General features: G+C 35.9%; 2 protein-coding genes across 7 annotated transcripts in view; one reads left to right on the forward strand and one right to left on the reverse strand.

The window, feature by feature from the left end:
* The window catches only part of NFAT5 (nuclear factor of activated T cells 5), a 114,902-nt gene that overhangs the window by 86,831 nt on the left and 14,095 nt on the right, over positions 1–13,976 (reverse strand). The window lies entirely within an intron of this gene.
* On the forward strand, positions 6,768–7,221 carry LOC113936225 (ATP synthase-coupling factor 6, mitochondrial-like; the record flags this gene model as incomplete). Its single annotated transcript, XM_027619279.2, has 1 exon — positions 6,768–7,221. A coding segment is annotated over one exon (324 nt), but the record flags the coding sequence as incomplete, so codon positions are not given.

A 13,976-nucleotide genomic window follows, 5' to 3' on the forward strand; every position in this document is an offset into this window, starting at 1 on the left:
AGTATTCAAAACACAATGGAAACCTAAAACTAGTTTATTCATTTGGGGCACTAAGATAACTAGAAAAAATGTGTTGTTAAACCTGGCATTTTGGGGCACCCGGGTGGCTCAGTTGGTTAAGGATTTGCCTTCAGCTTAGGTCATGATCCCAGGGTCCTGGGATATAGCCCTGCATCAAGGCTCCACGCTCAGGAGGGAGCCTGCTTCTCTCTCTCTCTGCAGCTCTCCCTGCTTGCGCTCTTTCTCAAATAAAGAAATAAATAAAATCTTTAAAAATATAAATAAATAAACCTGGCATTTTGGGGCACCTGGGTGGCTCAGTCAGTTAAGCGTGTGCTTTTGGCTCAGGTCATGAATGCAGGGTCCTGGGATCGAGCCCCAAATCAGGATCCTTGCTCAGTTTCTCCTTTCCCCTCTGCCTGCAGCTCTTGCTGCTTGTGCTCTCTCTCTCTGTCAAATAAATAAATAAAATCTTAAAAAACAAACAAAACCTGGCATTTTCATGAATCTTCACAAAAAATAAAATTGCCATTAATTTTGAACTTTAAAAAGGATTTCTAAATTACCCAGGCAGGAAAAGGATGTGAATCCATTCCCATATCCATGCCTTTCTGCCCAGCTTCAAAATCCCAAGTATAAACACTACTATATTCCAAAAGCAAATTATTCCATTCAAAAGACTCCATTCAGAGACAAACCTAAATGACTATTCCAAAGAAATCAATAACTGAATAGTATACTCAGATAATCAAAGTCAATTAAGCTTTAGGGTTTACACTAACTCATCATGTACTACATTGAAATTATGACACACAGTACTACTGAGGAGATGCTTAATATTTTACAAGTACCTTAGTATACTACAGAAATAGCAAGCACCTAACAAAAGGCCAACAAAAAGGTAATCTATCACAATTTATGAAATCACTGACAACTAAAAGAAAATTTATTTATATCAATGTACAGCATAAAAAAGTTAGAAGCATATAATTAAACTCTGAATTGGAAGTAGACCTTTTTACTCAACATCAGTTCTATATAACCTCACTTTATCAACTTGTATTGGCATGGATTTCCTGGGATTTTTTATAAACATGACCCAGGGATCATGACCTGAGCTGAAGGCAGATGCTTAACTGACTGAGCCCCCAGGCATCTCAAAAATATCCAATTTTAACAGCAAATTAAAAGAATAAGATAGCATAGCATATGAAATTGCAATAATTTTTTAAAGATAATACTTGGCGGGGCTCCTGAGTGGCTCAGTCCATTAGGTGTCCGACTCTTGATTTTGGCTCAGGTCATGATCTCAGGGTCATGAGATCGAGCCATGCACATGGAGCCTGCTTGCATTCTCTCTCGCTCTCCTCTTGCCCCCCTCCCCCACAAGTGTGCGCACACACTCTCTCAAAATAAATAATAAAGATAACACTTGGTGCTGGCAAAGGATTAGGGAAATTGATAATGCTAAAGGATATAAATAGGCAAAACCTTTTGGAGACAAGAGATATCAAGATCCTTTCAAATGTGTATATGCTTTTTCCCAATAATTATAGTTCTGTAAATTTAAATTAAGAAAAAATATAGTTAAGTATGCAAAGATATATATATATGATTGCTCTCTACAGCACTGGTTGTAAAAGCAAAAACTAGAAAGTCTAAATCTCATCAATAGGAGAGGGGTTAAGTAATTGATGGCAATCATCATATCCATACCAAGAAATACAATGTGGCCAATAAAAATAGAGATAAAGATCTACTCGGACCATAGAAAATATATTGTGAGTGAAGGAAGCAGGCTATAAGTAGTATAAAACCAAATGAAAATAATCTCACTTACATAAAAAATATATATGTATTGAAATATAATAGTAGTTATCTAGGAGAGATGAGAATTTTTGTGATTTTTACTTTATGTTTTTATATTATTTAAAAAGTTTTGCAATAAAAAATAAGGTATGTACGTTATTCTCCATTTATTAACTTAGAGTGGTGTTCAAAATATACTAAGAAATAAAAACAGGTTACAAAATTCATAATATGATCCTATTTTTTTTTAAGGATTTATTTATTTGAGAGAGAGAGAGAGAGAGAGCACAAGTGGGAAGGGCTGAGGAAGAGGGAGAGAGAATGCCAAACAGACTCCAAACTGAGCGCAGAGCCCCATGCAGGACTCAATCCTAGGATCCTGAGATCACCACCTGAGACGAAACCAAAAGTCTGACGCTCAACCAACTGAGCCACCCAGGTGCCCCTGATCCTATTTTAGAAAAGACAAACATAAAATATCCTATATACATACAGAAAAGACAGATAAGTACAGAATAACATACTATATATTAAATGTGAACAGTGTTATCTCTGTGTGGTAGGATTACATATTATTTTTCTTTTCTACTTTATATATTTTATATTTTTCACAGGAGCCTAACTTTTTGTAATAAGAATTAAAAAGTACAATTTCATTATAATTTGAAAAAATAAGCTTTCAATTTTTGAAAATTTTCTAATAAAAATATCTTAAACACCCAAAAAGAATGACTTATCCTTAAAAATTAACTTTCTGGGGCGCCTGGGTGGCTCAATTGTTTGTTTGTTTTTTTTAATTTTATTTATTTGAGAGAATGAGAGAGAGAGAGAGAGAGAGAGAGAGAGAGAGAGAGAGAGAGAGAGCATGAGAGGGGGTTGGGTCAGAGGGAGAAGCAGACTCCCTGCCGAGCAGGGAGACCGACGCGGGACTCGATCCCGAGACTCCAGGATCATGACCTGAGCCGAAGGCAGTCGCTTAACCAACTAAGCCACCCAGTGGCTCAATTGTTAAGCAACTGCCTTCGGCTCAGGTCACGGTCATGGGATCAAGCCCTGCATCGGGCTCCCCGCGCCTGCTTCTCCCTCTGCCACTCCCCCTGCTTGTGTTCCTTCTTTCTCTGTGTCTCTCTCTGTCAAATAAATAAAATCTTAAAAAAAAATAACTTTCCTTCAAATACATATACCTGATTTTTTCTCAATTTGATTTGAATATTTGATTTCTCAAAATATCTAGAGCAAATACCTAGATTCACATTCAAATGTTTAAAAGCACCAGCATAATGAAAAACATTATTTTATATAAACTTCATAATAACTCTGTTAGATAAAGAGGAAATGAGGATGAAAGGATGAAATGAAATATGACTAGCAAAATGTAAAACTGATATTTAAATACGTTTCCAGGGACACCTGGGTTGCTCAGTGTTTAAGCGTCTGCCTTCGACTCAGGTCATGATCCCAGGGTCCTGGGATCAAGTCCCGCATCAGGCTCCTTGCTCAGCGGGAAGCCCGTTTCTCCCTCTCCTTCTGCTGCTCCCCCTGCTTGTGCTCTCTCACTCTCTCTGTCAAATAAATAAATAAAATCTTAAAAAAAAAAAAAAAGAACAGTAAGTGATTTTTCCGTGGTGGTCAGCCTGGAACCAACCATCTAAAGCTTTTCCACTTCATCTAATTCACTCAAAATAAGAAAACTAAGCCTTAAAAGCCAGACATCCTAAATAGTACAACCGTTAATAAAGAAGAGATGGCTGGCAGTATTAGTTGCTCTTATACTGGCACAAATTCTTGTTTTCAAACTCAAAGAAACTTGTGCACTGTTATTATTCCTTATAATCAGATAAATCAAGAAACCACCCAAAAGAAAATGGCCACAAATACAGAATGCGAAAATGACCAAAACTGATGTTTATTCTGCTTTACTTAAAACGTGTTGCTTTCTATCTTTTCTTTGACACTAATAATGACCTTATAATAAAGGTATGGTTTTTATCCTTTTCAAAAAAAGACAATGTAGCAAGGGTATTCCAATAATAATAATAATAATAATAGTAACTTATGTAGCTTATGCTAGACACTACTCTAAGCACTTTACTTACATCAGCTCATTTAATTCTTGCAACTCTATGATGAAAGCTCTGTTATCAACAGCATTTTACAGATGAGAAAACTGAGGGAGAGAGGTCAATGAACTTGTCCAAGCTGTCACACACCTAGTGAACAATATAACCAGAACCTGAACCCACACAGTCCTGTTCCAAGGCCCACATCTTTAACCACTACACCCACTGCCCTCTCCATGTTATTAATATATTATCATGGGAGAGAATATGATAAACATGTAAGAAAAGTTTTTTCAAATTGCCTTAATGTTTTAAAATTCTGTATGGCCAGAGCATAAGAATGTTGCTTTTAAACAAGAACACTGGCCCCATGAAGTGAGATAGTAAACATTCCTGTAAGTTGGACATTAGATCTTGGAATTGGATCTGCTGTAAAGCAGCGAATAGGGTCCCACAACATTTCTATGTGACCCTTGTTTCAATAGAAAAATTGAGTAAGGCAAAAAGCCTGCAGTTACTTAGGTAAGTTGTTAGAAAACAACTCATCAATACATTATATGTTAAAAAAAAAAAAACCAAAAAACTCACCTTTGAGGCAATGAGAGACTCAATGTCTTTTTACCCTTAGCTCAAAGGTAGCCATAAACATAAAAAATATGTTTAACAAACTGAAAAAACAATTACATGGGACAAACCTTCTTATCCTGCCAGGCTAAGGGAGAAAAAAAAGCCAGGAAAAGATATAGAACACAACTTACAGAACATTAAACTTAAAATATGAATTTGTCTAAACAACTTTAGAATTTATTTTCTTCTTATAATTTTTTTTAAAGATTTATTTATTTTGAGAAAGCGAGAATGAGAGAGACAGAGACAGAGAGAGCACATGAGAGGGGGGAGGGCCAGAGGGAGAAGTAGGTTCCTCGCTGAGCAGGGAGCCCGATGCGGGACTCTATCCCGGGACTCCAGGATCATGACCCGAGCCGACGGCAGTCGCTTAACCAACTGAGCCACCCAGGCGCCCTCTTCTTATAATTTTCTAACCTGAGACAAAGTAACTGTGAATCACAATTTTCCAAAATTTACAAATTGAAATTCAACTGACTTTTATTTTAACGATACAAAGAAAGAGCACTGTTCTGTATTGTAAAATACCTCTCCCTGAAAAATCCTGAACTTTTCCTAACAGTTTTTTAAATAAATGCTCAAACCTGAAATTATTAGGACACCATTTTGTTTCCTTTGTATACCATAGCCTAATTGCCACAAACAAGATTTGTCAGTTTATTGGTTCATTCAGAATGGTCGTGTCTAGTCACCTGACACTTACCACTCATTTAAATCTGTACTGAGAAGATGTACAAAAGCCAAAGAAGGAGCTTTTTAGATACCTAGAGTACCCAAGAATCACCTATGGTGGAAGACAAAATACACAGAGAACACAAAGTAACAAAACAAAGTATCAAGGAAAATAACTTCCTGCTGCTGAGAGAGAGAGAGAGAGAGAGAGTTCTCTTTTAATTCCTGGAAATGGAGAATTCAAGAGCCTTACCCCAAGACTCAAAGACGTGATCTGACTCATCCTGATACAGACTCTGCAACCTGCATTTCTATTCAATCTTAAATACCAAAATTAGGGATATTGCTTTTTACTGTCTATCCCTAGCTATTTTAACTGATAAAAACTTTTTTACTCTTATATTTTTCAAAGATTTATTTGAGGGGTACCTGGGTGGCTCAGTCAGTTAAGCATCTGCCTTCAGTCCAGGTCATGACCCCAGGGTCCTGGGGTCGAGCCCCACATCCATCCCAGGGTCCTGGGATGAGCCCCAAATCCAGGTCCCCACTCAGTGGGAGTCTGCTGCTCTCTCTCCTCCCGACTTGTTCTATCTCTGTCTCTCTCTCTCAAATAAATCAATAAAATCTTAACATGCAATCTCATTAAAAAAATATTTATTTATTTATTTATTTATTTATTTATTTATTTATTTATTTGAGAGAGTGTGTGCATACGTGCAAGAGAGGCAGAGGGAGACAATCTTCAAGCAGACTCCCTGGTGACTGTGGAGCTCACCACGGAGCTCAATCCCAAGATCCAAGATCCATGAGATCAGACCTGAGCTGAAACCAACAGTCAGATATTCAACCAACTGAGCCACCCAGGAGCCCCTTGTTTACTCTTATTTTTATTAAATGTTATCCTCTGAATTTCTCAACTGAATTTTGTCTATGTTTAAGGATTTTAGCAATCCAAATGTGGATGTGCCACTAGGACAGATAAGCATATCCACATGTGGATCACTAATACGGTATTTTTCTCCCAGGACACACCATCCAGTCCCTTCATAAAGAGCTATGCTTACTACAATCCATTATCACTGCAAAATACAATCAAAGTCAAGTAGATGGACACAGTCCTACTAAAAAGGAAAGAGGAAAAGGAGAGGTCCAACACACTGAGAAGGACCCTCCATATAATGCTCTGGTCTATCTTTGTTCAAGAACTAGGTAGTGGTGAATATTCAAATAGTTCTTAATAGAAGAAGGTCTAGTATTTTTTCTCTACCAATTTCCCTCTAATTTGGCATTTCCAAATGGATGGGTTCTCTTTTCTGGGCAATATTTAGGGTCCAACCTAAAATGATTTTTCCAAAAGAGTTTACTTCTCATAGTTCACTTTTTCTGTTTCATTTTGCTTATACAATAAAGGACAGCTAAATTTCACTTCTAAGTCGGCTTAGACTTGGGATATTCCAAAACACAATTGGCTTCCATGCTGATTGACAGCTGATGTTTCTGCAAAGGTCTAAGAGGTTGAAGAAAGACTTCCTAGTATAAATGTGTAAGAAAACAAAACACATGGGGGACTGAGCGCAAGTAACAGAATCACCATGATTGATTCTTCAGAGGCTCTTCAGGTTCTCCTCTCTCATTCGGTCTGCAGTCTCAGTTCATTTGAGGAGGAACATTGGTGTTACAGCAGTGGCATTTAATAGGGAACTTGATCCTGTACAGAAACTCTTCATGGACAAGATTAGAGAATACAGAACTAAGCGACAGGCATCTGGAGGACCCGTTGATATTGGCCCAGAGTACCAGCAAGACCTAGAGAGGGAGCTTTTTAAGCTTAAGCAAATGTATGGTAAAGCAGACATGAATACGTTCCCGGACTTCAAATTTGAAGATCCTAAATTTGAAGTCATCGAAAAACCCCAGTCCTGAAGAAAGAATGTAAAATTTATGTGGTAACTTGTCCTAGATTAGTTGTACAACTGTATCAGAATAAACATACATTTCTCAGCTGTCAAGTGGTCTTTTAATTCTGATTCCAAATAAATTATTTGGTGATGTTGGGTGTAAAAAAACAAAACAAAACAAAACAAAACACATGTAAACTTAAGGGAAAACATAATTTTGGATTTATACACAAAAAAGCAAACAAGTATGGTGAGAACACAACTACTCAGTTAACTATCTTTCAGTTCTAGTTTGCCTTCCTATTTTTAGAATTTGACACCGTCTCCCTCCAGAAGCTTGCTACCACAAGCAGCCCATTATAATTCTGTCAACTGGGTATAGGCAGCCAACCCTGATTACAGACCTAATCATAAATTTTCTTCAGAGTAAGTTTGTTTTTATAATTAGGGGGAAATATTAAGCTTCTAGGTCAGTCACAGTATCAATCAAGTTTTTACTGGTAAAAACACCATTTTACAAAAATTATTATGAATTACCAAAGGACCTAATTTACACCTAAAACATTTTTTCATAAAATCTACTTATGCACTTATTAATACACGTTTATCAGTAAACACAAATACTGGTCAAGATTAATTTACTAAACTGACTGATGTTCATATTCTCTTATCTATTCTCAAATTAAAACCTGAACTACAGCAGTAATCTAAGAAAATATTTTAAAATAGAAAGTATTTTCATAGTTAAGGACAAATAATAAATCAAATTAATGAAAAGGAAATTAAGTACTTCAATTTTCACACAAAATAAATACTAAACTACTCAACAATGCCTCTTACCCAGGCCTCTGATAAATACAATTATACCTATATTTAATCTAGCAGTCATCTAGGGTCCTCATTAACCTCTACTAATGTCTAATTAATAGTACAAATACAAAGAGAATACCTTTTTGAGACTTAGTAGGGTTTATAGTTTCCATAGCTACAGAACTGTGTCTCACTTCACTAATGCAGCTTTTCTTCTTCCTGGCTCTCTGCCACAATTCTGTGACATTTATTGGAAAACTGCAATCCATTTGCTACTATTAAATATAAATATTTGCTTTCCAGAAATCAACAAAATGAATCAACCATGCATATTAATAGTAAAAAATTTTTTTCGATCTAAATGATTGTGTCTACTTCATGCATTTTTCACAGTCAACTGTAGTCTAGACTGGCTCATCAAAATTCTGTTTTTGATCATTTAAGATATAGCACAATCAGTGATGTCTAGGTCATCCCATTCACATTTTAAGCTAAAGATTTTGGGTCCCATATAGAAAGCAAGAGAAATTCACATTTGACGAAAACAGGAGGAAGAAAACCATAAATGATTTAAACAACCAAAATATACTCTGTTAAATGGGAAAAACAGTCTTTTTTCCATGTGCCACCACACAATTACTTCTGTCTCAGTAACTTCACCAAAAAAGTTAGTATATCTCAGACTCTTAAAATTATTTTTTCTACTTTTTTAACAAATATATTTTTGTGGTAAAATACATATAACATAAAATTTACCATTGCTTTTTTAAAAAAAGATTTATTTATTTTAGAGAGTGAGAAACAGAGACAGAGAGCCCATGTGAATGTGAGCAGGTGGGAGGGCAAGAAGGAAAGGGAGAGGGAGAGAAGCACTCTCCACTGAGCATTGAGCCCAATGTGGGGCGTGATCCCATAACTGAGATCATGACCTGAGCAGAAATCAAAAGTTGGACGTTTAACTGACTGAGCCACCCAGACGCCCCTTACCACTGCATTTTTTAAGTGTACAATTCAATGCTATTAAGTTCACTCACAATGTTGTGCAACAACACCACTACCCATTTCCAGAACTTTTTCATCATCACAAATATAAACTCTGTACCCATTAAACAGTAACTCACCATTGTCCTCTCACCATAGTCCTTAGTGACCACTATTCTATTTTCTGTCTCTATTCTAGATACTTCATGAAATCATACAATATTTGTCCTCTTGTATCTGGCTTATTTCACTTAACACGTTTTCGAAATTCATTCATGCTGTACGATGTACCAAAATTTTATTCCTTTTTAAGGGTGAATAATATTCCATTATCTGTACAATACCACACTTTATCCATTCATCTGTTAATGGGCACTTTAGTATATTCACAAAGTTGTGCAACCGTCATCACAATCAATTTTATAACATTTTTAACACCCTTCCAAAAGAAACCCCAATCCTTTAACTATCATCCCCTATCCTCAATTCCCACCCCTAGGAACCGCTAATCTACCTTCTGTCCCTATAGATCTGGCTATTCTGTACATTTTCTATAAATGGAATCATACAATATGCGGTGTTTTGTGACTGGCTTCTTTCACTTAATGTTTTCAAGATTCATCCATGTTGCAGCATGTATCAGTAATGCATTCCTTTTTATGCCAAATATTATTCCATTAAATGGATATATGTTTTGTTTATCCATCCATTGATCAGTTGATGGACATCTGGGTTGCTTCCACATTTTGGCTATTTAGAGTAATACTGCTATGGACATTTGTGTACAAGTTTTTGTGTGTACAGATGTTTTCATTTCTGTTGGGTATACATCTAGAAGTGAGATGCTGGATTATATGGTAACTCTACATTTAACTTTTTGAGGAATTACCAGATTATTTTCTAAAGTAGCTGCAGCATTTTACATTTCCACCAGCAGTATATGAGGTGATTTGTCCACATCCTTGCCACACCTGTTATTATCTGTCTTTTTGATTATAGCTATCCTAATGGATATAAAGTAGTATCTCATTGTGGTTTAAATTTGCATTTCCCTAATAACTAATGATGCTGAAAATCTTTTCATGTGTTTATTGGTATAGTATATATTTGTATTGTATCAGTGCCTTTATATTAAGACATTTATACATTTAGCAGTATTTATGGAAAAGACATTAAAGTCAGTATGTTCTTAAGTATAACTTAAATAAGGCACCCGGGTGGCTCAGTTGGTTAAGTGACTGCCTTCGGCTCAGGTCATGATCCTGGAGTCCCGGGATCGAGTCCCACATCGGGCTCCTTGCTCAGCAGGGAGTCTGCTTCTCCCTCTGACCCTCCCCCCTCTCGTGCTCTCTCTCAAATAAATAAATAAATAAAATCTTTAAAAAATATATAACTTAAATATGTTTAATAGCACAAACAGTATTCTATTAAAGTAAATATAGAGGAATAGTTGTTCCAATCAGTAAAATGGGAGTAGACTCTCTTCATATGTTTGTTTATAGCCAATCACCTAAGTGTTCCTCTCATTTAAAGAACAAATTTTTATTTAGATAGAATAAATTCCTGTGCTCAAAATGTCAATCAGGTACAGCCATTATGGAAAACAGTATGATTGTTCCTCAAAAAATTATAATAGAAATACCATGTGATCCAGAAATTTCATTTCTGGGTATTTATCCAAAGAAAATGAAATCCCTACCTTGAAAAGATACCTGCACCCCCACATTCACTGAAACAATAGTCAAGACTGGAAACAACTTAAGTGTCCATCTATGGATGAATGGCTAAAGAAAATGTGACACACACACACACACACACACACACACACACACACACACACGTGCAAACAGGAGTATTATTCAGCCATAAAAAAAAAGGAAATCCTGCCATATGTGACAACGTGAATGGAACTTGAGAACATTATACCAAGTGAAATAAGACAGAGAAAGACAAATACTGTATGATCTCACTTATACATGTTATCTAAAACAAAAGAAAATAATATAAAACAAAAACCCTGAACTCAGAGAACTACAGAAAACAGACTGATGGTTGCCAGAAGTGGCAGGTGGTGGGTGGAATAGGTAAAGGTAGTCAATGGTACAAAATTCCAGTTTATAAGATAAATAAGTTCTAAGGATATGAGGTACAGCATAGTGACTACAGTTACCAGTACTGCATTGTACATATGAAAGTTACACTAAGAGAGTAAGATTAAAAGTTCTCAGCACAAGAAAAAAACTTGTAACTATGTGTGGTGACAGATGTTAAATAAACTTATTGTCATAATCATTCTCAATATACACATATATCAAATCATTATGCTATACACCTAAAACTAATACAATGTTATAGGTCAATTATATCTCAATTAAAAAAAAATATCATAGGAGTGAAATGGCCAAAAAACCCAAACAAACAAAACAAAGTCTTCTGGATTTAAGAATCTCATAATGCAAAGATTAATTCCTAGCAGAAAAAAAAAAAGGTTTAAAAAGTATCCTTAACTCTTGACACAATTATTGCAAAGTAGTAGTATTATACCAACGAAATCAATAATACAAGTATGGTAGTCCCAAATTAGTGTTTTAGATGCTGTATCACTCCTAGGACCCAGCAGAAATTAAAGACTAAAAAAATTCCTAAGCAGTGTTTCTGCACGTGAAAGATATACACATATTTTTAAAAATCTGTCTATAAATAATATTGCTAAGTCTTACTTCTCCTTCACTTATATTTAAAGTGAAGTTTGCTGCTAGAATATGACAGTTAACAATTACAAGATTAATTTAATAGTTGCTAAGGACCAGGGTTTGACAGAATTGATTTCACACATGCCCATATATATATATATACCCCATTTCACTCTACTAAAATCCCAGGAAAACTGGGGCACCTGGGTGGCTCAGTCGGTTGAGTGTCCGACTCTTGGTTTCAGCTCAGGACGTGATCTCATGGTTGTGGGATGGAGCCCCACGTTGGGCTTCGTCCTCAGTGCAGTCTGGTTCAGATTCCTTCTCCTTCTCCCTACCCCTCTGCCCCTCCCCACTCACACATTCTCTCTCTCTAAAATAAATAAATAAAATCTTTTTAAAAAAATCCCAGGAAATCCATGCCAATACGAGTTGAGAAAGCTAGGCTATGTAGAGCTGATATTGAATAAAAAGGTCTACTTCCAATTCTACAAAATCACCTCATATTAACTGGTTATTCTGTTCTGTGGGGCACAGAATTTTAAAATAAAATAACTCTCCCAAACATACAAGAAAAAGTATTGTTGGGAAAAATTACATTTTCTGATAAAGACACCAGACATTTTCTATGCCATAAAATTAAGATCATATCTCTAGTTTTCTCAATTATCCATGATGGTCATCGTATTTTCTTTTAATTTAACTAACCATTCTAGATTCTATTTTTTTCAGTTGTAACATGTAAAAGGTCCCCTAAGAAAACTTTTACTCATATATATATTACATATTCATACATTTTGCCCTAACCCTGTTCCATTCAAGCATCAAGAGAGCTTTCTTATTCGGGTATTCTAGGTTTAGAGAACAAATTTACCTCCATTTTCATCTTTATTATCTAAGTTTTTGTCTTTACAGATTAAATAACTCCAATTCTATAAAGGCCTAGTTTTCCAACTGCTGTAATTTTAATGCAATTGTTATTCCAATTAAAGCTTTCTACATGGTTGTATATAACTAGAACACAATCCTCTCAGGTTTCCAGTATCATTCCTTCCTTCTTTCTGGAAGGCAGCTATGCTCACCACTATACCACCAACGCTCCTTCCTTCTTTCTGGATATGGTACTCATTCATTCAATATTTATCAAGTATCTCTCAGATTATAAAGCACTTGTGTCAGATGCTATGAGAATTCAAGGTATAGTTGCTGCCCTTGAGAAAATTACCACCCAGTACAACTTTTTAAACAAAACTGGACTTTACTATATGTTGTTTATGGTTTACTACAGCTTTAATTCTATGGCTGACTAGTATTTTACAGTCACTTATTTTATCATGGTTTGGGTTTCTTTTTCTGAATAGATATAGAATCAAGTACTTCAATACTAAAGCTCTCCTAAGTTTTAAGAGACCATTCCTCAAATCACTTCCATAATTTTACTAACACTTAAAACCATGGTTAAAAAAAAAAAAATACTTAAAAATAAATGTTTAAAAAGATGTGTAAAACTTATACCCTGAAAACTACAAAACACTGTTGAAAGAAATTAAAGTGAGATCTAAATAAAAGGAGATATTCCATGTTTATTGACAGGTAGGTTTAATATTATTAAGATGTCAATATTCCACAAACAATTCTCCTCAAAAAAAGATTCACTGCAATCCCTATTAAAATCACAGCTCACTTTTTGCAGAAGTTGAGAAGCTTATCTCAAAATTCAAATGGAGGGGCACCTGTGTGGCTCAGTCAGTTAAGCGCCTACCTTCAGCTTACGTCATGATCTCCGGGTCCTGGGATTTAGCCCCACTTCCGGTTCCGAAGTCTGCTTTTCCCTTTCCCTCTGCCCCTCCTCCCTGCTCCTGTTCTCTCTCTCTCAAATAAATATATTTTTTTAAAAAAATTAAAATGGAGGGGCGCCTGGGTGGCTCAGATGGTTGAGCGTCTGCCTTCAGCTCGGGTCTCCAGGTCCTGGGATCGAGCTCCACATCGGGCTCCCGGCTGGCTCAGCGGAGAGTCTGCTCCTCCCTCTCCCTCTCCCCCTGCTTGTGTGCTCTCTGTCTCTTTCTCAAATGAATAAACAAAATCTTTCAAAAAATTAAAATGGAAATTCAAGGGACTTTGAATAGCCAAAACAATCTTGTAAAAGAAGAACAAAATTGGAAGACTCATCCTTCTCAATTTCAAAGTTACAGTAATCAAGACAGTATGGTACTGACATAAGGACAGACAGAAAGATGACTGGAAAAGAACTGAGACTCCAGAAACAAATTAACTCAAAATGAATCAAAGATCAAAATGTCAGAACCAAAACTATAACATTCTCAGAAGAAAACAGGTGTAAATCTTTGTAACCCTAAGCTAGGCAACAGTTCCTTAAATATGACACAAACCAAGAGTAACAACAAAAACAGATAAAAGTAGACTTA

The sequence above is a fragment of the Zalophus californianus genome, chromosome 17 (genome assembly GCF_009762305.2).
Source record: "Zalophus californianus isolate mZalCal1 chromosome 17, mZalCal1.pri.v2, whole genome shotgun sequence".
Taxonomy (NCBI): Eukaryota; Metazoa; Chordata; class Mammalia; order Carnivora; family Otariidae; genus Zalophus; species Zalophus californianus.